The sequence below is a fragment of the Oncorhynchus gorbuscha genome, linkage group LG02 (assembly GCF_021184085.1).
Source record: "Oncorhynchus gorbuscha isolate QuinsamMale2020 ecotype Even-year linkage group LG02, OgorEven_v1.0, whole genome shotgun sequence".
Lineage (NCBI taxonomy): Eukaryota > Metazoa > Chordata > Actinopteri > Salmoniformes > Salmonidae > Oncorhynchus > Oncorhynchus gorbuscha.
In genome coordinates this window covers 81,783,932-81,805,620 of record NC_060174.1, presented here as the reverse complement: position 1 = coordinate 81,805,620, position 21,689 = coordinate 81,783,932, and the positions used below count along the sequence as shown (strand labels likewise).

General features: G+C 41.6%; 1 protein-coding gene across 2 annotated transcripts in view; it reads right to left on the bottom strand.

Annotated features, from left to right (window-relative positions):
• The window catches only part of sgcd (sarcoglycan, delta (dystrophin-associated glycoprotein)), a 286,304-nt gene that overhangs the window by 64,954 nt on the left and 199,661 nt on the right, over window positions 1–21,689 (bottom strand). For both annotated transcript variants that reach the window (XM_046323674.1, XM_046323666.1), the window contains exon 2: window positions 14,051–14,236. In XM_046323674.1, coding sequence (XP_046179630.1) covers window positions 14,051–14,236 — 186 coding nt within the window. The remainder of the gene's footprint in view (window positions 1–14,050; window positions 14,237–21,689) is intronic.

Genomic DNA, 21,689 nt, shown 5'->3' with positions numbered 1-21,689 from the left:
GTCCCCCCTTATCTCAGCTCGCTGGTCACCATAGCATCTCCCACCTGTAGCACACGCTCCAGCAGGTATATCTCTCTAGTCACCCCCAAAACCAATTCTTTCTTTGGCCGCCTCTCCTTCCAGTTCTCTGCTGCCAATGACTGGAACGAACTACAAAAATCTCTGAAACTGGAAACGCTTATCTCCCTCACTAGCTTTAAGCACCAACTGTCAGAGCAGCTCACAGATTACTGCACCTGTACATAGCCCACCTATACTTTAGCCCAAACAACTACCTCTTTCCCAACTGTATTTAATTTATGTATTTATTTTGCTCCTTTGCACCCCATTATATTTATTTCTACTTTGCACATTCTTCCATGGCAAAACTACCATTCCAGTGTTTTAATTGCTATATTGTATTTACTTTGCCACCATGGGCTTTTTGCCTTTACCTCCCTTCTCACCTCATTTGCTCACATTGTATATAGACTTGTTTATACTGTATTATTGACTGTATGTTTGTTTTACTCCATGTGTAACTCTGTGTCGTTGTATCTGTCGAACTGCTTTGCTTTATCTTGGCCAGCCATGTACCAACTGAGCAATTGTAAATGAGAACTTGTTCTCAACTTGCCTACCTGGTTAAATAAAGGTAACATTTTTATTTTACCTTTATTTAACCAGGTAGGCAAGTTGAGAACAAGTTCTCATTTACAATTGCGACCTGGCCAAGATAAAGCAAAGCAGTTCGACAGATACAACGACATAAATGAATAAAATAGTGTCTTTGATCTCCATTTTTAAGAGACAATGACCTCCCTTTATCTTTAAACTCCTACTCTGCCTTGCCTTTTCATGTCACATGATCTATCTGCAGGTACAAACAAATTCCACTCCAAACAAAGGAATGGTGGTTATTACTATGTACATTTAAGTATGTTCAAAGGGAGACCAAGGATGATGTAAGACCTCTAAGGGATCCATGACACAATGAAGGAAGGAGACTGAAAACATGCAGCAACTTTACGATATATTATTTGTTTGATTCTTTAAAGTGTTGTGTCATGGGAGAGAAAGTGGTAGTGTAAGGGGATGCTCTCCTAATATGGACAATGTTGTGGCAAATTCACTTGTGTATGTAGGCCTACAATCCACCCCTCACACTTTCAAACACAATCCAGTTCCAGCCCATTCTCCAATCTGCTCTTCATTTTGTAAATGAATTACATCTGAATGGTGGAAAAACAAGCTGCCTTTTTCTCCATGCTCTCTGTCTTTGACCTTTCCATGCTGTTTCTGTGTAGTGAGACTTAATTGTCCAGAGCGAGAGCCAGCCAGTCAGCGGCCCACACATCATCGACAGAGTTAGAATTAAACAGGCAGTGAATCCAGCAATCTGGAGTCTGCATGGGAGATAATGGGTTGTTTCAAAGCGAAGTGGACAAATTTGTGTAGGACAGAGACCGTTCTTCATGGGAAAACTATTATTCAGTTGATAAAGGAATGGAAAGCGAAGGAGCCTTTAGTGTAGCTCATTGAAACACTAACGGGAATTGGAAAATCAAAGCTCATCAATGTTCTTTTACCTCATTGTGTGTGCAGCTGCTGCAATATGTGTATGTGTCACCATCGGTTGTATATACTGTACAGTGCCTTCGGAAAGTATTTAGTCCCCTTTTCACACATTTTTGTTACGTTACAGCCTTATTCTAAAATTGATTCAATCAAATTTCTTTCCTCATCAATCTACACACAATACCCCATCATGACAAAGCAAAAACATGTTTTTACATTTTTTTGATAATATATATTTAAAAAAACGAAAATGTACATTTACATAAAGTGGCAAGAAAAAGTATGTGAACCCTTTGGAATTACTAGGACTTTTGCATTAATTGGACATAACATTTTTCTGTAGTTGCAAATCAAGACCTATACAATGGTCAGGAGGAATTTTGGACCATTCCGCTTTACAAAACTGTTTCAGTTCAGCAATATTCTTGGGATGTCTGGTGTGAACCGCTCTCTTGAGGTCATGCCACAGCATCTCAATTGGGTTGAGGTCAGGACTCTGACTGGGCCTCTCCAGAAGACATTTTCTTCTGAAGCCATTCTGTTGTTGATTTACTTTGTTTTGGGTCATTGCCTTGTTGCATCACCCAACTTCTGTTGAGCTTCAATAGGCAAACAGAACCTTATATTCTCCTGCACATTGGGAATTCATTTTTCTGTTGATAATAGCAAACTGTCCAGGCCCTGAGGCAGCAAAGCAGCTCCATACTTTACAGTTGGGATGAGGTTTTGGTGTTGGTGTGCCTTCCTCCACGGATAGTGTTGTGTGTTCCTTTCAAACAACTCAACTTTAGTTTCATCTGTCCACAGAATATTTTGCCAGTAGCGCTGTGGAACATCCAGATGCTCTTTTGCAAACTTCAGATGTGCAGCAATGTTTTTTTTTGGACAGCAGTGGCTTCTTCCGTGGTGTCCTCCCATTGTTTAGTGTTTTACGTATCGTAGACTCGTCAACAGAGATGTTAGCATGTTCCAGAGATTTCTGTAAGTCTTTAGCTGACACTAGGATTATTCCTAACCTCACTGAGCATTCTGCGCTGTGATCTTGCAGTCATCTTTGCAGGATGGCCACTCCTATGGAGAGTAGCAAGAGTGCTGAACTTTCACCATTTGTCTTACTGTAGACTGATGAACATCAATGCTTTTAGAGATACCTTTGTAACCCTTTCCAGCTTTATGCAAGTCAACAATTCTTATCCTTGGGTCTTCTGAGATCTCTTTTCTTCGAGGCATGGTTCACATCAGGCAAAGCTTCTTGTGAATAGCAAACTCAACTTTTGTGAGTGTTTTTTATAGGGCAGGGCAGCTCTAACCAACATCTCCAATCTAGTCTCAATGATTGTACTCCAGGTTAGCTGACACCTGACTCCACTTAGCTTTTGCAGAAGTCATTAGCCTAGTGGTTCACATACATTTTCCAACCTACACTGAATGTTTAAATGATGTATTCAATATAGACAAGAAAAATACAATAAATCTGTGTCCGTGTCTGTGTTATTCGTTGAAGCAGACTTTGTTTGTCTGATGTTTTAAGTTATCAAATCTCATTTTATGACCAATTTATGCAGAAATCCAGATCATTCCAAAGGGTTCACATATGTATTCAGACCCTTTACTAAGTACATTGTTGAAGCACCTTAGGCAGTGATTACAGCCTTGGTTATTCTTGGGTATGATGGTACTAGCTTGGCTGGTTGTTGTCCTTTGCCCCAGTCTGAGGTCCTGAGCTAGTTTTCATCAAGGATCTCGCTATATTTTGCTCCGTTCATCTTTCCCTCGATCCTGACTAGTCTCCCAGTCCCTGCCGCTGAAAAACATCCCCACAGCATGATGCTTCACCATAGGGATGGTGCCAGGTTTCCTTTAGACGTGATGCATGGCATTCAGGCCAAAGAGTTCAATCTTGGTTTCATCAGACCAGAGAATCTTGTTTCTCATGGTTTGAGAGTCATTTAGATGCCTTTTGGCAAACTCCAAGTGGGCTGTCATGTGTCTTTAACTGAAAGGCTTGCGCATGGCCACTTTAGCATAAAGGCCTGGTTTGTGGAGTGCTGCAGAGATGGTTGTCCTTCTGGAAGGTTCTCCCATCTCCACAGTCCTTCTGGACCTCTGTCAGAATGACCATCGGGTTCTTGGTCACCTCCGTGACCAAGGCCCTTCTCAGCCCGATTGCTCAGTTTGGCCAGGCGGCCAACTCTGGGAAGAGTTTTGGAGATTTCCAACTTCTTCCATTTAAGAATGATGGAGGCCACTGTGTTCTTGGGGACCTTCAATGCTACAGAATTGTTTTCATGCCCTTCCCCAGATCGGTGCCTCGACACAATCCTGGGTTGAGTTTGGTTGATTGTGGAGGCCAGGTCATCTGATGCAGCACTCCATTCCTCTCCTTCTTGGTCAAATAGCCCTTACACATTCTGGAAGTGTGTAGGGTCATTGTCCTGTTGAAAAACAAGTGATCCCACTAAGCGCAAACCAGATGGGATGGTGTATCGCTGCAGAATGCTGTGGTACCTATGCTGATTAAGTGTATCTTGAATTTTAAATAAATCACTGACAGTGTCACCAGGAAAGCACCCCTACACCATCACACCTCCTCCTCTGTACTCCACGGTGGGATCCGCACATGCGGAGATCATCCACTCACCTAATTTGTAATCATCAAACCAAAGGACAGATTTCCAATGTCTATGTCCATTGCTAGTGTTTCTTGGCCCAATCAGTCACCTCCTTATTGGTGCCCTTTAATGGTTTATTTGCAGCAATTTGACCATAAAGGACTGATTCACGCAGTGTTCTCTGAACAGTTAATGTGTCTGTTATTTGAACTCTGTGAAGCATCTATTTGGGCTGCAATTTCTGAGGCTGGAAAACTCTAATGAACTAATCCTCCAGAGCAGAGGTAACTCTGGGTCTTCCTTTCCTGTGGAAGTTCTCATGAGAGCCAGTTTCATCAAGGCGCTTGATGGCTTTTGCGACTGCACCTGAAGAAACTTTCAATGTTCTGAATTGACTGATCTTCAGGTCTTAAAGTAACGATTGACTGTTGTCTCTGCTTATTTGAGCTGTTCTTGCCATAATATGGACTTAGTATTTTACCAAATCTTCTGTATACCATCCATACCTTGTCACAACACAACTGATTGGCTCAAACACGTTAATTTCTTTCCATCTTAACTTTTAACAAGGCACACCTGTTTTTGAAATACATTCCAGCTGACTGACTACCTTATGAAGCTGTTTAAGACAATGCCAAGAGTGTGCAAAGCGACCATCAAGGCAAAGGGTGGCTACCAAAGGGCAGCAGCGTAGCCTAGTAGTTAGAGCGTTGGACTAGTAACCGGAAGGTTGCAAGTTCAAACCACCGAGCTGACAAGGTACAAATCTGTCATTCTGCCCCTGAACAGGCAGTTAACCCACTGTTCCTAGGCCATTCATTGAAAATAAGAATTTGTTCTTAACTGACTTGCCTAGTTAAATAAAGGTTTTTACCACACTTTTTTGGCTACTACATGCATCCATATCTGTTATTTCATAGTTTGTTTTCACTATTTTACAATGTAGAATAAAGAAACTCTTGAATGAGTAGGTGTGTCAACTTTTGACTGGTACTGTATATTACATTTTATTTTTAATTTTGCAAACAGACAAAATGAAGAGACAAAACAACATGGTTTGTTAAATTTACAGTGATGGCCAATGAATCTCAAATTTTGAGGACAAATAATTGACAGATCAATGAGCAGAAAAATGAATTGAATGGATGAATGGGTGGCATTTATTCAGCACTTTCATTTTCTAGGTGTCCAAGAGCTTTGCATTTTGGGGTAACTCAATTCATGCACCACATACAGTATGTATTGTGGAGACAAATGTTGCTGGGTCTGTCATGGTGTAGTTGCTTTTGATTAAGCTGACCAGGGGATAAAATAACCATATGTTTGTGTATTTCTCAGGTAATCAACATGATGACAAACGTGGCCTTCCAGCTTGTTGTATATTTAATTCCACATATATTACAAAGACAGACTATACAGTATACTCCCTAGACGTTTCTGCTGATGCCAGTGAAAGCAACACAAGACGAGTTGTCCAACACTGACTCGCTGCACAGACACAATATGCAGTGTTCCATGAGAGGGAATGTAAGATAGAGAGAGACTGTGTGAAAGAGATAAAGAGAGCGAAAGAGAGAGAGATGGGGCATCAGAGAGAGAGAGAGAGAGAGAAAAAAAAGGACATAGTAGTGAGCAGAGAGAACGACTGTGGAGACTGTAGAGAGACATAGGATAAACATCTCAGAGGTTAATAGAATATGACAAAATGTTCAGTGCAAAATGCAAAAAACTAGCGCTGCCACCGTGGCCCCTCACTGGCTTCCATAAACAAACAGAACCAGGGGAGTTATGCACCTCAAATTCTGAGGGGGCACAATGTATGAGAGGATGGTTGGGGGCTGGTCCGTAGGGGGGCTAGGCCCCTATGCGTAAGTTGGAGACTATCCTTTTCAAACAGCCGAGACCGCTTTTTCCTGCAAATCTAGAGCCATAATCATTAAGCTTAATTCAATGTAAAAAAAGGTATATTTTTCTGTCTATTTAATCAGACCTCTGGAGCTGTCTGTATCCTCCTGACTGGTGGTTATTTATTTTAAGAAACTAAATATGCTTCTCTGCATCTCTGCTAAAATGTGGATAAACGATTTAAAGGAAAATTAGTCTTATTCAGTATATTTAGTTATTGCTTGCTTTTCTAAATTCTACCAACATTGCCAGCAAGCATGCCAGTTTAGATCGTAAGACAAGCTAGCTACTCTAACTTGATTGACAACCTGAAATGGAACCAATATGGGCTAGCTAAAGCCAACTTCATAAAAAAGTAGTATTACAGAGAAAAAAATGTAATAACAAAATGTAAACAATTTAAACAATTTTAAAGGTCAAATCTAAGGGGGCATGTGCCCCTGTGCACCCTATGCGAATTATGCATTCTGAAGAGAAGAACAAGCTCCATGACCCCTTTATATGACAGGCCCCGCTTAGCTCAGCCCAGGCCTGAGAGCACAAGCAGCACCAATGAAAACGATGAACTCTGTAAAGGCTGGCATCAAGTACTGGGGATTAAAGAAAAAGTAAACTTCTGAACAATGAGGTCATCCCAATGGTGACACTGGGGAATCGTGAATGTGCTGGCTTTCTGTTCTGTCCTCACCTCATCAGAGATTGGTGTGCTATTCAAACGTGGGGTGAAGTGGTGGCACAAAGCATGGCCAGAAAACATAGGACTGGCCTGGGGATGAGAATGATATGTCTCTGGCCCTGTGGAGCATAAAGAGGGACTGTTGCTGCTCCATCCTGAGCCCTAGAGCAGTCTGCCCAGAGCGATGATCCATGTTCCAGAGAGAGGACTGCGAGGGCTATGGATGGATGTCTTGGGAGGCCACCCATGCTCCCCTCTCACCACATTAGATAGAAGCCTCTCCCAGGCAAGGCCAGCGGCGCAGGATGGCCTGGCATGGGGCCCAGATAGAACCAGAGCAGCAAGGCTCCTGTTTGAATAGGATGGCTACCTCTGACTCTCAGGACAAAGAGCCCTGTAACCTTTCTGCCCATGGTTAAAAAATGCTGCAGCAGCACAGTGGAGGAGGTTGGGGAAAAGACAAGGTTTATGTAACCCTGCATGACTCATCTGTCTCTGACACGTGCCAAGACGTGTCTGAATCTGTACACCCCACGTATCTCTCTTCCTGTTCTTAATGAGGAAGGTTTATTAGTATGAGTGAGTTTTACAGGAAGACCCAGGATAAGGACAGTGTGACTAATTACCATTACTGCTGACACATGATGTTAGTGAAGTTTGCCTTGTTTGCCCAGTCCAGAACAGTAAAATGATATGAATTTAAACGGGGGAACCCAGATATGACTACTGCCAATAGATCTGTCTCCGTTTCCCCATAAGGAGTGCACTGTACTTTAATCTGTCATAATCTAGACCAGAGTTTCACTTGCATTAGAACATCCATATTTAACACGACGAGGAGTTCAGACAAGCACTAGGTCTGAAAGGGAGAGTGGGAGTCTGAGGAATTACAGCCTACTGTTTGAATCCGCTTGGTCTGGCATCAAGCCTTCTCTGTGACTGGACACGGACTCTGACTCCTACAGCTAGCTACTTCCTTTGATGTACTTTTAAGACACAGAACTGCAATTACTAAACGCTCATAAAAAGACAGCCTAGGGGATCAGAGACCTCACCAACTCTGTCATTGAAACACAACCAGCTCCAGCTTCTCAACCGATACTTATTGCTTCCTCCCCAAGAGTTCAGTTAATTCTGGGGTGAAACTGCCCAGTAGGCCTGTGTATGTAGGTGTGTGTGTGTGTGTGTGTGTATGTATGTATGTATGTATGTATGTATGTATGTATGTATGTATGTATGTATGTATGTATGTATGTATGTATGTATGTATGTATGTATGTATGTATGTATGTATGTATGTATGTATGTATGTATGTATGTATGTATGTATGTATGTATGTATGTATGTATGTAGGTAGGTAGGTAGGTAGGTAGGTAGGTAGGTAGGTAGGTAGGTAGGTAGGTAGGTAGGTAGGTAGGTAGGTAGGTAGGTAGGTAGGTAGGTAGGTAGGTAGGTAGGTAGGTAGGTAGGTAGGTAGGTAGGTAGGTAGGTAGGTAGGTAGGTAGGTGAGTGTGAGTGTGAGTGTGAGTGTGGAAATTTGCAACGGAAGAGATTTGACTCAATCACTGTTGACCTGTAAGCTCTGGCATTCTACGTTTTGACCAGCTGCTTGTGAAGATGGATAGAGTGGAGGCTTGAATTAGAACTGGCAGTATTGTGGCAGTGCTGTTTATGATATGAATAACATTCTACGTTTTGACCAGCTGCTTGTGAAGATGGATAGAGTGGAGTGCTGTTAATGACATGAATTTAGAACTGGCAGTATTGTGGCAGTGCTGTTAATGACATGAATAACATTCTACGTTTTGACAAGCAGCTTGTGAAGATGGATAGAGTGGAGGCTTGAATTAGAACTGGCAGTATTGTGGCAGTGCTGTTAATGACATGAATAACATTCTACGTTTTGACAAGCAGCTTGTGAAGATGGATAGAGTGGAGGCTTGAATTAGAACTGGCAGTATTGTGGCAGTGCTGTTTATGATATGAATAACATTCTACGTTTTGACAAGCAGCTTGTGAAGATGGATAGAGTGGAGGCTTGAATTAGAACTGGCAGTATTGTGGCAGTGCTGTTTATGATATGAATAACATTCTACTGATGAAAAGATCTTATGTATCATGACAAAAATATAACTGACACCTGGAGGGGGTGGAGACAATCACAAGGACAGATGATACAGATCAGGGTGTGACATTATGATCTCATGCAAGCTGGAAAATAGTGGCAAATTGTATTCCCTGAGAAACCTAGCAGTCTGAAAATGGCTTATTTTGCATAACAATCACCTGGGAATGGAAATGTAATGGAAATATTTAATGAACATTTAATGGGAATATATTTACATTTCCTTGTCATGTTATTGAAATGCTGAGTAGTATTACATGTGCATGTGAACTGTCATTTTGGGTTATACTGAAAAAATATACAGCAAAGATAGTTAGTTCAGGACTGGACATCTTTTTGTAGAAATACATAATGTAAGCACGCAAAGACACACACACACGAACTCCCACCTACGGCCCCCACCCTCCACATTCATTTTCACAGTCCCACTGTAACTCGACTTTCATCCGAACCCCATCCTTGACGTGTCATGCAGCACTGTTGGGCTTCGGAGCAATTAAATACAACATAAATCTGTAAATTAGCCATCTGCTCTTCTGCCTCCATGGATCTCCAGTTCTGTCATCAAACTCTTTCCATACAACCTGTGACCTTGAGACCATTTAAAGTACATGAGACAGCAATACTTTTATAGTCCATGGGCCAGCAGGCCAAATTTCACATTTGTCCACTTGGTGTGGCAAAGTCTAATGATAATTTACACGTCTGTGGGTTATTTTTGTGGGTTATCGGAGGCAATTTGATAAGGTATTAACTTAATACAATACATATTAATGTATGAAACGATTGTAATGGTAATGACATATATATGTGCCCACCTTGGGGGGTCCAAGGTCATACATCCATGCATTTTTTTGTCTATGGATCCAGAATGGACAGTATTGGGATGTGCTCTGTTATCACATGGTACACTCTTAAATTAATGGGTTTCAAAAGGGTTCGTAGGCTGTCCCCATATAATAACCCTTTTTGGTTCCAGGTAGAACCATTTTTGGTTCCAGGTAGAACCCTTTTTGGTTCCGGGTAGAACCCTTTTGGGTTCCATGTAGAACCCTCTATGTAAAGGGATATAGCTAGAAACAAAAAGGGTTTTTCAAAGTGTTTTCCTATGGGGACACCTGAATAACCATTTTAGGTTCTAGATCCAAAAAATGTGCTCAGGGTGCTTTCAGACCAAATTGGTTTGGAGAGTATTTCCTTAGTTTTGTTCCTTTGGACTGGTACTTGGGAGTGCACTAAACAACTCACCATGGTTGTTCAAAAATGGTGGTCTCTGTCCAATTTCATTCATACCATGGTGCGGTTCGCTGCAGGTGAGAACGTGGTCCAGACCAAACACAGGAAAATCACCAGAGGTGTGCATTATTATTGGTTGTTTGAACCATAACTTGATATCTCTGAAACATTCGGTGAGTAGCAACGCATTTCTGAACGCATCCGATGCAGATTAAGGGAGACGGGGCCTATACTGGGGATATAGGCTACTTATTATAGCCTACTCACCTTGCAGTTACAGCGTCTATTGCACTGTTTCCGAAGCGTAAGTAATATGAAGTTTGGGACAAGTTATGCTTCTTGATAAGCATAGATTCATTTAACGTGAGCATTTTTTCAAATAAACAAATTACTTGAACATGTAAAACATATGGTTTTGTTTAGGCATTTTAGTTATTTGACATTTGGCAATGTGAAAAAGTACAATGTAACAAACAATTAAACTCTGATTCGAACTATAGCTCAGAACTATGTATGAAAACAACCTAAGAGTGTACCCTAGAATCTGATAACTATACCACATTTTACACAGAACAATGAGACCCTATATAAATTCATCATAGATTTAGTCTATAATCAGTCCCAGCAGCCATTTATTTCAATGGGGAGGAACTGCATTGATTTTAAATGGCCAGAACTGAATAGAATAATTGGTGTAATAAGACCAATAATGGCTTAAAATGTGTGTTATAATGAGGACAACACAACATGATAGCCCAATTATGTCAGTTATATGTATTTAACAAATTTTGCCAGAATTGTGGTAAAAAATAAGAAATTGTCAGAATTCCTGAGTTTTGTAGCCGTTTCAAATATATTACAATTAAACAAACGTTCAAGAAGCATTCACGGATGTCTAGTCATTAAAATGATACTGTATGCAAAATGATTCTATAAATTCTGGCACCATCAAGGAATATGATTTGAAACCTGCTCCGTTCATTGCACCCTGTATGAAATCACATTGGAATACATTACGTCCAGAGAAGAGGTCTGTTAACTGGTGAAGTATTAAATCCTTTATTGATCGGTCTCTAGTTACACTATTTATGGAAAAATAGGGATATCGTAGTATAGGGCCTACTGAAATATGTATAATTATATGTATCATTTATATTAAAGGTTCCAAACAGTGAAAATAATGTTTTTCATCAAATTGGATGATATTTGAATTAAGCTCATAGTAGGTTGACATAATTATGAAAAATGACTGTAGCTGGTACATTGACAAAGTTGATCATAAAGTTACTGGTCCCCTCCTCCCGTGTCAAACGCTTGGATTCAGGAGGCAGGGATATTATTCATTCACTTCATCAAATTTGTAATGATATGCATTTTAGAAAATTCAACATCTACTCTGTCTGCACAACTTCCCAGGCATCCACCGCAGCAGGAATGCTGTGATATAAAATCAGCTTTCCCAAAAAAGAATGGGGGATATGCTGTAAAGTCTGTGAAGACAGACCCAACATGCTGTAAGTCATATTAATTAGTTTCAAATCAATTGAGGATTTCAGGCACACAAATTCCATATACAAACATTGAAAAGTTTCACAAAAAAGTGCTCAACCAAATATTGTATATTTACAATTGAGCACTTTAAAAACACCAGAAACACATTGTAGAATGAGTAGATCAGAACATCAACAAATTGATAACATCATAACTAAGAACAGTAAATAAAAGGACATTCAATTCACTACCCATTTAACATATTGAGAGCTTCCTGTCGGGCTGTATCACTGCCTGGTCGGCAACTGCACCACCCACAACCGCAGAGCTCTCCAGAGGGTGGTGCGGTCTGCCCAACGCATCATTGGCCTTTAGGACACCTACAACATCAAGGACAACAACCTCCCGAGCCGCTGCCTGTTCACCCCGTTATCATCCAGAAGGAGAGGTCAGTACAGGTGCATCAAAGCTGGGACCGAGAGACTGAAAACAGCTTCTATCTCAAGGCCATCAGACTGTTAAATAGCCATCACTAGGCGGCTTCCACCCGGTTACGTAACCCTGCACCTTAGAGGCTGCTGGCCACTTTAATAATGGAACACTGGTCTCATATGTTATATACTGTATTCTATTCTACTGTATTTAGTCTATGACACTCAGACATTGCTCATCCTAATATTTATACATTTCTTAACTCCATTCTTTTTCTTTTAGGTTCTGTGTATTGTTGTGAAATGTTAGATATTACTGCACTGTTGGAGCTAGAAACACAATCATTTCGCTACACCCGTAATAACATCTGCTAAACGTATATGTGACAAATACAATTAGATTTGATTTGAAACATTTCCCTTTTCAAAAACATTACAGGTTCCTGGATCTCCACTTCAACGAGGGGAAGCTGTGCGAGATATCCATCCCAGGCCTGACAAGGAGGCCATAGCTGGAGGAGTCTCCCGCTTCAATCTCGCTTGATTGAAGCGGGGTACATGAGTCCCCATCCTCTCCTGCTCCCCTCCCCATCAATCTCTTTTTTTTTACGTGACATGTCTCATTTTGTTACTTTGTATCGTTTTATTCAGGCATTCGGACGAGAGATGAGTGTCACCAATTGTACAAATGAATGGGGTCCAAAACAATATAAATATATTTGCAAAACAATATAAATATATTTGCGTATTGCTGCTGTTTGTCTGATATTCAATAGTTCATTTTCAGTTCTGTTGACCATGAGAGCATTTTGCAGAGAGAATGGGGTGAGGTATACTATTTAGGCTTGGAATCATGGAATTAAAACTTTTTTGTTTACCTTGTTACCCGGGAACGACCACAAGGGTGTTTCAAAGTGCTGTCAGTCAAGGAGAGCTCATGAATACAAGCTCCCCGCCCACATACATTAATCTTTTAAAGGGACTGTAGTTTCTTCCCTACAAGGATGATGGTAAAATCAAAGTTTTATACTGCAATTTAGCTGGATCGCTTTTCACCATGATATCCCACTTGCCATGACATCCCACTTGCATCTATTTGGATAAAGGTTAGAACCCTTATATAGCCACCCAGTGTCAAGCACAGATGCAGAAGGACACACCAGTTAACCAAATTGCTTTGGGTAACCACACCGATAGACCTCGGAGTGCAACTCAGATGAAACTCCACTGTGAAACTCCACTCCACCTGTTCTCATGGTTTATTCAGACAAGGAGGGGAGGCATGCAGCACTAGAAGTATCTGACTCATCGCAGGTGCTGAGGATTACTAAGCAAAAAGCAGCCAGACACTCAAACGGCATTGGCTCACAGGGCTTGAGCTACAGACTAATACAACAGATATACAGAGAATCACAGTGGAAATGAATGTCAAACTCCGCCGTCTAGAGCTAAGTACTGTATGCACGGCATTAATGTGAATGGTACACATGTATAATATACTTTAGTGTATGGCCCTGATGTCACCACTCTCCTTTGCTGATGTCACCCTATGACAATAAATGTCAACCTACATCCTGCGCTATCACCTCTCTCCTGTGCAGGAAGTGACAGTGTCATTGGTTCTAGACTTGTACTTTGAGGCCGTTGTACTAAACATGCCCTCAGTTGAAATCTCTCTGTGTGAGAAGAAAAGAACAGTGGGGTACTCTGAAACTAACATGCAGGGATGGAAGTAGGTGAGAAATAGAAGGAGAGACGAGAGGAGGAGAGAGACCCCTAGCTTGGAGTTAGCTAAGTGGACTAAGACCTTAGCAGATCGACCACTGAGAGTGAAAATGAAGTCGCTGTACTAAAGTGCCACAGCTCGCAATTACCAGCCCGTCATTATAGTCCCCCTGTGGAGAAAAACCCTATTATTCCAGCACACTTCTAAGCAAATCAAATAATCAATGCCCCAACAGTCATAAAAATAAATCACAAATAAAAAGAGACCGGCAGGTAGGGAGTAGGACTTACTATGGTGAAATTCATGACCTTTACTATCCAGATGGTTAAAGCGAGGTTGACCAGGATCAGGATCATTAACAGGAGCACAAAGAAGTAGAGGCAACGTTTCCGCCAGCCGTAAATTCCCACTTTGTACACGTGTGGTTTCTCTGAGCTCTGGACATTGTTCCTATGAGTGCACTGTTCTTGGGTCATCTGCAAGAGAAGAAGAAGAAGAGGGTAAGTGACTTCCTGTAAATTAAGCCTATGCATTCTGAACCCAACATGCCCCAAACAGTACATTCTGGCTCTACTGTTGAAGCCGTAGTCAGCCATTGAGTTCGGACACAATGAAAGACAGTTTAGTTAGGAATCAAACTGATTCATTGTCCCATAAGCTTTCTAGATATCCATTACTCCCTCTCTGCACCATTGATGTGCTGATAGTGTCCATTAATGATGATTCTAATTGTCCGCCTGTAAAGTGGGAGAAGGCACTGTTCACTTCAAGCTCCATAATAATAGCCTAATAACTCTGTGCAAAAATACAATTTCTACAGTGCTTTGAGTGGCTGGCTCCGCTGCCAAAGCCAATCGCATTTGACAACCACAAACATTCACTGCTAACTGGTACAAATTACACTAGACAGCCCTCTAAAGCCAGTCAGCAAAACCAAAAATCTGATTGTACTGTTGCACTTCAGTGTTTGTATGTAGGGCATAGTAAACGGTAGGCATGTGCAGGGACACATTGTTTTGGTGATGATGATGTTGATGGAGAACATGACATATACTTTGCGCATAGCTCTTATATTTCAGTCCTGAAGTTCCATATGAAATAGTGTTTACCAGTGTTCTTCCATACTTTTTTTCCCTATTTTCTTTTCTCCTCAATTTTGTGGTATCCAATTAATAGTTACAGTCTTGTCCCATTTCTGCAACTCCCGTCCGGATTCGGGAGAGGTGAAGGTCAAGAGCCGTGCGTCCTCCGAAACATGACTCAGACAAGCCGCACTGCTTCTTGACACAATGCCCACTTAACCCAGAAGCCAGCCACACCAATGTGTCGGAGGAAACACCGTACAACTGGTGACCGTGTCAGCGTGCATGCACCCAGCCCACCACAGGAGTCGCTAGTGCGCAATGGGACAAGGACAGCCAGACCGGCCAAACACTCCCCTAACCCAGACGACGCTGGGCCAATTGTACGCCGCCCCATGGGTCTTCCGGTCTCGGGCCGGCTGCGACAGGGCTTGGACTCAAACCAGTACTCTAGTGGCACAGCTAGCACTGCGATGCAATACCTTAGATAACTGCGCCACTCAGGAATCACTTGCTCTTCCATCCTTACAGGTGCTCCAGACTAAATTGGCGTGGTTCAGAACAGGACCAAATACTCTATTACCCTCCATGAAGTCTAGTTTACCACGTATTGCACCTCCAGGTTGGCATCTAGTCTTCCATTTCCAAAGTAAACGTTGAGTTTAGAGCAGAACTGTGCAGAAACAGTGCTTGATTAATTGAAGGTGTTAGTACTGGCTCAAACCAAGGCTTGCAGACTGTGGCTCACCAGATCCAGGGCCATCAGAGCATGACACAAGAGCAACACTCAACCTACACTACATCAACTAGGGGGGAGGAGGTTCCTTTCAGTCAATCTCACCAGGTAGCTGGTGATATAAAAAATGTATGTAGATACAGCTGTCAGCAACCCCAGGTGGTGTGTACACGCTGTACAGTACAGAAACAAACCGACCGAGAGAAACAGGATTCACACACAGTATTATTACTGCAAACATGACTGTTTGAGTATTAACCATAACACTGTTGGAGGCCATCGGTAAATCGTATCTCTGTGTGACCCACAGGTGGGTCATCTTACTGTACATCAGCCACAATAACCTCCTGTTGTATTACATACAGAGTTAGTCCCCTCATACACCTAAGTCTACTTCACACTATAGGGACAAGCCAAGCTTTACTGGGCTGGCTTGGTTACACATCCACCATAGTTGCTGTAACCGTGCTGGAAAAATGACAATGTGAAAATACAATATCCAAGAGGTTTGGGTGGGCCTATAGTGTTAATCAGGCAAAAGAGTCAACAGTGTCACCCTTGATTTCAGGATGAAAAAATGTGAGCGGATAAATCTGAGGACAAATCATGGTATTTTACACCCAAAAGGGACTGGTGCACAGAAGGAAAAACTGATGCGCCAGGAAAAATAAATGGAGGCCCACCAGAACACTGCCATTTGAAGGTTTCATCCCGCTGTCTAGCTACCGTCTAACGATAGCTAGATAGTTAGTTAGTGCCTAAAGAAAGAACAGCGGCACAAAACAAAGTCTGTTTCTGATCAAAGGCATCCCAAGCATTGCTGAATGTTGTTGGTTCTTCTCGCTTGCCAAATCACTGGGCATCTCTCCAATAGGCTCTTTTATAGACAACATGTGGTTCGGTACCAGATTCTGCCAACTTCTGTCCCAGTTCTCCATTCAGAGGCAATGCCTGTCCAAATTTGAAAATACACAAAATGTCCTCTACTGTGTCTAGTGCAAGAGGCTTTTGAATGGATCCTAAAATTGTTTATGTCTACGGTAAGTTTAGGCTGGGAAGAAGCAGACTTGAGATATAATACATTTACTGTATATGCACAATTATGGGAAGAAAATATGCCATGAGCACATTTAAGTAATTAACATTTTGCCATTCACAAGCAGTCCTAATCTTCACTTTCACCACACAACATTTATAAGAGCTATCTAGGCCATATTGTCTCCTTATTACATGGACACACTGTTCCACTTTACATAATGTAGATATGCATGGCCAATTAAATCAGATTTATTTGAAAGGTCATGGCATTACAGTCAACAACCTAATGAGCGTTGAATCTGCTCCAAATATAACAAAGTGTTCTCTCAGTGATTCATAAATCATTGAGTTCCAGCTACACAATCAACAGAATGCATTAACTAACGCTGGTCTGAAGGTGAGAATTCAGCCTGTGATTGCTGTCTGCATGGCACAATGAATACTATCAGCTCAACATGCTCTGTATTTGTACTTCCTTATAAATACAGTAGGGGAGTGAGCTTTTCAAATCAAGCTTACCAACGAGCTTTATAACCCTGATTAAGGCAACTTGGCAAGGCATGTGTGTGTGTGGCCCTCTATGACTGTTTTTGGCTTACAATGCCCTCCAACATATACACCTGTATAAAATAAGATACCTCTGAACATCATTGTTTAATGGGTATCAGGGCCCATATACTGAAGTCACCCACTCATCTAAATTGCTGTATTAATGTTAAAGAACAGAGGGATACATACCATTGGATTCAAAGACTCAAGTCTAACTTCATTCAAAAAGTACTGTTGCAGTAGAGGCCAAATGTATCTCTATCCATGTAGTGATTTTTACATCACCAAAGTCAACAAGCCCTACAATTACCATAATATTACTTGATTGAGGTCTTGCTGAATATCTGAGCGACCACAAGTAGGGCAGAGAAAGTCTCAGCCAAACTATTTCAATTTGCTTCAAACTGACACTACTTCAAAAATGTTGGGGAGGAATTACATGGGCTAGGGGTTGAAAGGAGCAGCACTCCGCTGTGTTTAAGACATGTGGCCTCAAAGTGAGGGAGAGAGAGAGCCCTCCACATGTGTAATTAAAGACGGGATTAAGGAGAGAGGCAGGGAGGGATAGACCAGAGAGGGTGAGAGACAGAGCGACTTCACTATCAGAGCTACTGAAATCAAATATCAAATCAAAACTTTCAAATAAAACAACATCCATAATGAAATGCTGAAACTGAGCAGCCCTAAGCTGGTGGACGCACTGCTTAAATTATTAAACTTAATGCTGGAAATTGGATGTTTCTCTGGAATCTACAATGAAGGTCTAATAACGCCCATCTATAAAAAAGGAGACAAATTCAACACCAATAACTACAGAGGCATCTGTGTATGCAGTAATCTGGGAAAGATATTTTGCAGCATAATGAATACCAGAAGCGGCTTCCTCCCCAAACATCACACCTCAGGTCACATTTACTCCCTCCACACTCATAAATCTAAATATCAAAAGGAACACAATAAAAGGTTTTTCCTGGTTTGTAGACTTCAATTTGGCACGATGGACTATTAAACTAACTCCTCCAAATTGATATGGGGGAAAATGTATTACACCTTGAAATCCTAATGTATGAATAACAAATGTGTAATAAAAATGGGAAGCAAAATAACAGAATTGTTTTCCCAAAGACGTGGAGTCCAACAATATTTATATAAATTAACTACCAAAAATGTTGGAGCAATCTGCAGCTTCAGTCCTCACCCTCCATGACACACATACGAAGTGCATGTTGTACCCTGACAACTTAATTTTGTTGTCACCCACAGAACAAAGATTACAACAGAGCCTGTCCCTTGTAGAGCAGTACTGCCAAAGATGGGTACTAATAGTAAACTTAGAAAAAACTTCAATCATGATCTTTCAGAAGAAAGCCAGATCCCAGTGAAACCAGTATCAGTTTACCTACAGTGGAACTACACTAAAACACAGTTCCAGCTATAATTACCTGGGCCTGGAGAAAAGTTAATCAGGGGAGTTTTAGGCTGGCTGCAAAGGCCCTGAGTGAAAAAAAACTGAAGAGCATTTCATGCTATCAAATCCAGAAATACAAATATCCCAATAAATATTTGGTTAATAAGTGAGTATACACAATGGCCACAGAAAAATACGTGTGTATACGGTATATACCTGCGTATACCCTCCACTACAACACTGATCAGAACAGCCTCAATTTGTCAATGCATGGACTCTACAAGGTGTCTAAAGCATTCCACAGGGATGCTGGCCCATGTTCACTCCAATGCTTGTCAAGTTGGCTGCTTGTCAAGTTGGTGTCTACTACCATACCCCGTTCAAAGGCACTTTGTATGTGCACCATTCACGCTGAATGGAATGCTGAATGGAACACATACACAATCCATGTCTCAATTGTCTAAAAAGCTTAAAAATCCTTCTTTAACCTGTCTCCTCCCGTTCATCTACACTAATTGAAATTGATTGGATAACAGGTGATCATAGCTTAAGGGATCATAAGGGATCATAGCTTTCACCTGGTCAGTCTACTGTATGTCATGGAAAGAGCAGGTGTTCCTAATGTTCCCTTTCTCTAATCACCATTATTTATATTTTGCTGTTGTTGTTGATGATGTCACAATCTCACTTTGCTTTAGAAAGTGGCCTTGTAATTCATGCTAATAAAGCTCATCTGAATCTAAGAGAGAGAGAGAGAAAAACAAAGGAACCCTCCCACCGGTCAGCTTATAGTGTGTTGACAGATCAGAGGGAATCAAGCGCATCACGCTTCTCGCCTCCCTCCCTTTGGAGAAGGCAGTGATCGCAGATGCATTGGACTCACTCTCTCTCTCTCTCTCTCTCTCTCTCTCTCTCTCTCTCTCTCTCTCTCTCTCTCTCTCTCTCTCTCTCTCTCTCTCTCTCTCTCTCTCTCTCTCTCTCTCTCTCTCTCTCTCCACACTATGGGAGGCTAACACCTTAATCATTAGATTGTCATAAATGCTGTGGCAGGTTGTTGAATAACAGGTATCAGCCACAGTGGAGTGTGAACAGTGTACAACAACTGCATCCAAGAGGAGGTCTCTGGAGTAGGGCTATGATGATGTGGAGAGCTGTACTGAACTGAGTCTATTGCTCAATAATACTGTGACGTTCACACATGTTGCCTATCAGGAGATGGTGTACTGACATTCCAGCCAAATGTAGGTGTATAATCAAAATGGCATCCAAATGCAGTAAATTCAAATGTAACGACACATGGAGAAATAACTACCATCTATAAATAGCTATGGCCATCCACTCTTACAGTAAATGGTTAGCTGAAAACTTGATACTAACAGTGTCTCTTTAAGAGTAAGTGTTTTTGATACTGCTTCTGGGCTTGGAGGCTGACAGATAGAAGAGTATGTGGATCTCATAGTTTCTGTTTAGCCCCTGAATTACAAAGGGATTGAGATGGAGCCAAAGAATATGAAACACCTTGTACTGGTTCAGTACCTCTCTCCCTCACGTACGTACACACACACACACACACACACACACACACACACACACACACACACACACACACACACACACACACACACACACACACACACACACACACACACACACACACACACACACACACACACACACACACACACACACACACACACACACACACACACACACACACACACACACACACACACACACACACACACTGTTGCTAGGAAATACTCCACTATTGGAAGGCCTGCAGGGGATGGGAGTAGCTAAAGGCTTTATTTAACCAGATGGCACACTAGTTCTCTCACCAACAATATGACAAAATATTAAGAGGTGCTTCCCTTTCCCAGTGTTCATGTACATAGTATTTACAATAGGTTTAGAGTCCTTGAATCTTCACCCACACATTTTCCCCATTAACTTAAGATCAACAGGGCTACTTTGAATAGGAACATTTGCTGTCTATTTAATAGGGATTTTGCATATCAAATAAGAGTGTTTACAATATCAATTAAAACGTATTTTCTAATGTCCTTCTAGATGAAAATCCCTGATTGAGTTAAGGATTTTTCAATAGAGAAACCACAAACACTCAGATAAAAGTATTTCATATTAGTACATCGGACTCAAAAGAACATGTCTTGATTTGGCCACTTTCATGTAGACTTTCAGATAAAACCAATGAATTTAATCTCTCTTGAGATCTCAACCCAATTATTACTACACTCTGCTTTCTTCTTGAGCACTTCTTGTTTTACATATTAAATGGATCCAATTCCATGTCAACCGAAAAGGTTGGGCCACAATCATAAGACAATTTCACTTTCTAAATTAGAAATTTCTTCAATAGGGTTGGATACAAGTAGCCGGTCAAGCAATTGCAGACAGTGGGGAGAACAAGTATTTGATACACTGTCGATTTTGCAGGTTTTCCTACTTACAAAGCATGTAGAGGTCTGTAATTTTTTATAATAGGTACACTTCAAATGTGAGTGTCATGTTTGTCATTTATTATCTTGTCTTGTCCCTGTGCTCCCCATTCTATTCGTTTCCCTCTGCTGGTCTTATTTGGTTCTTTCCCTCCTTCTAGCCCTCTCTCTCCCCCTCCCTCTCTCACTCTCTCGCTCTCTCTTCTCTCTATCGTTCCGTTCCTGCTCCCAGCTGTTCCTATTCCCCTAATCATCATTTAGTCTTCCCACACCTGTTCCCGATCCTTTCCCCTGATTAGAGTCCCTATTTATTCCTTTGTGATCCGTTCCTGTGCCGTCGGTTCCTTGTATTGTATTCACCATGCTGTGATTGCGTTTCGCCCTGTCCTGTCGTGTTTTTTGCCGTGATTGTGTATCACCCTGTCCTGTCGTGTTTTGTGCCTTCATCAGACGCTGCGTGTGAGCAGGTGTCTCAGTCGACTACGGCCTGCGCCAACCCGGCGACCTGCAGTCTGTGGCCGCTTCTCCAGTTGTTTTCCCCTCTACAAATCTAGAGGATTTCAGTTATTCCGTTTTGAACATTAATAAACTCTGTTTCTGTTAAGTCGCGTTTGGGTCCTCTTTCACCTGCATGACAGAAGGAACCGACCAAGGAAT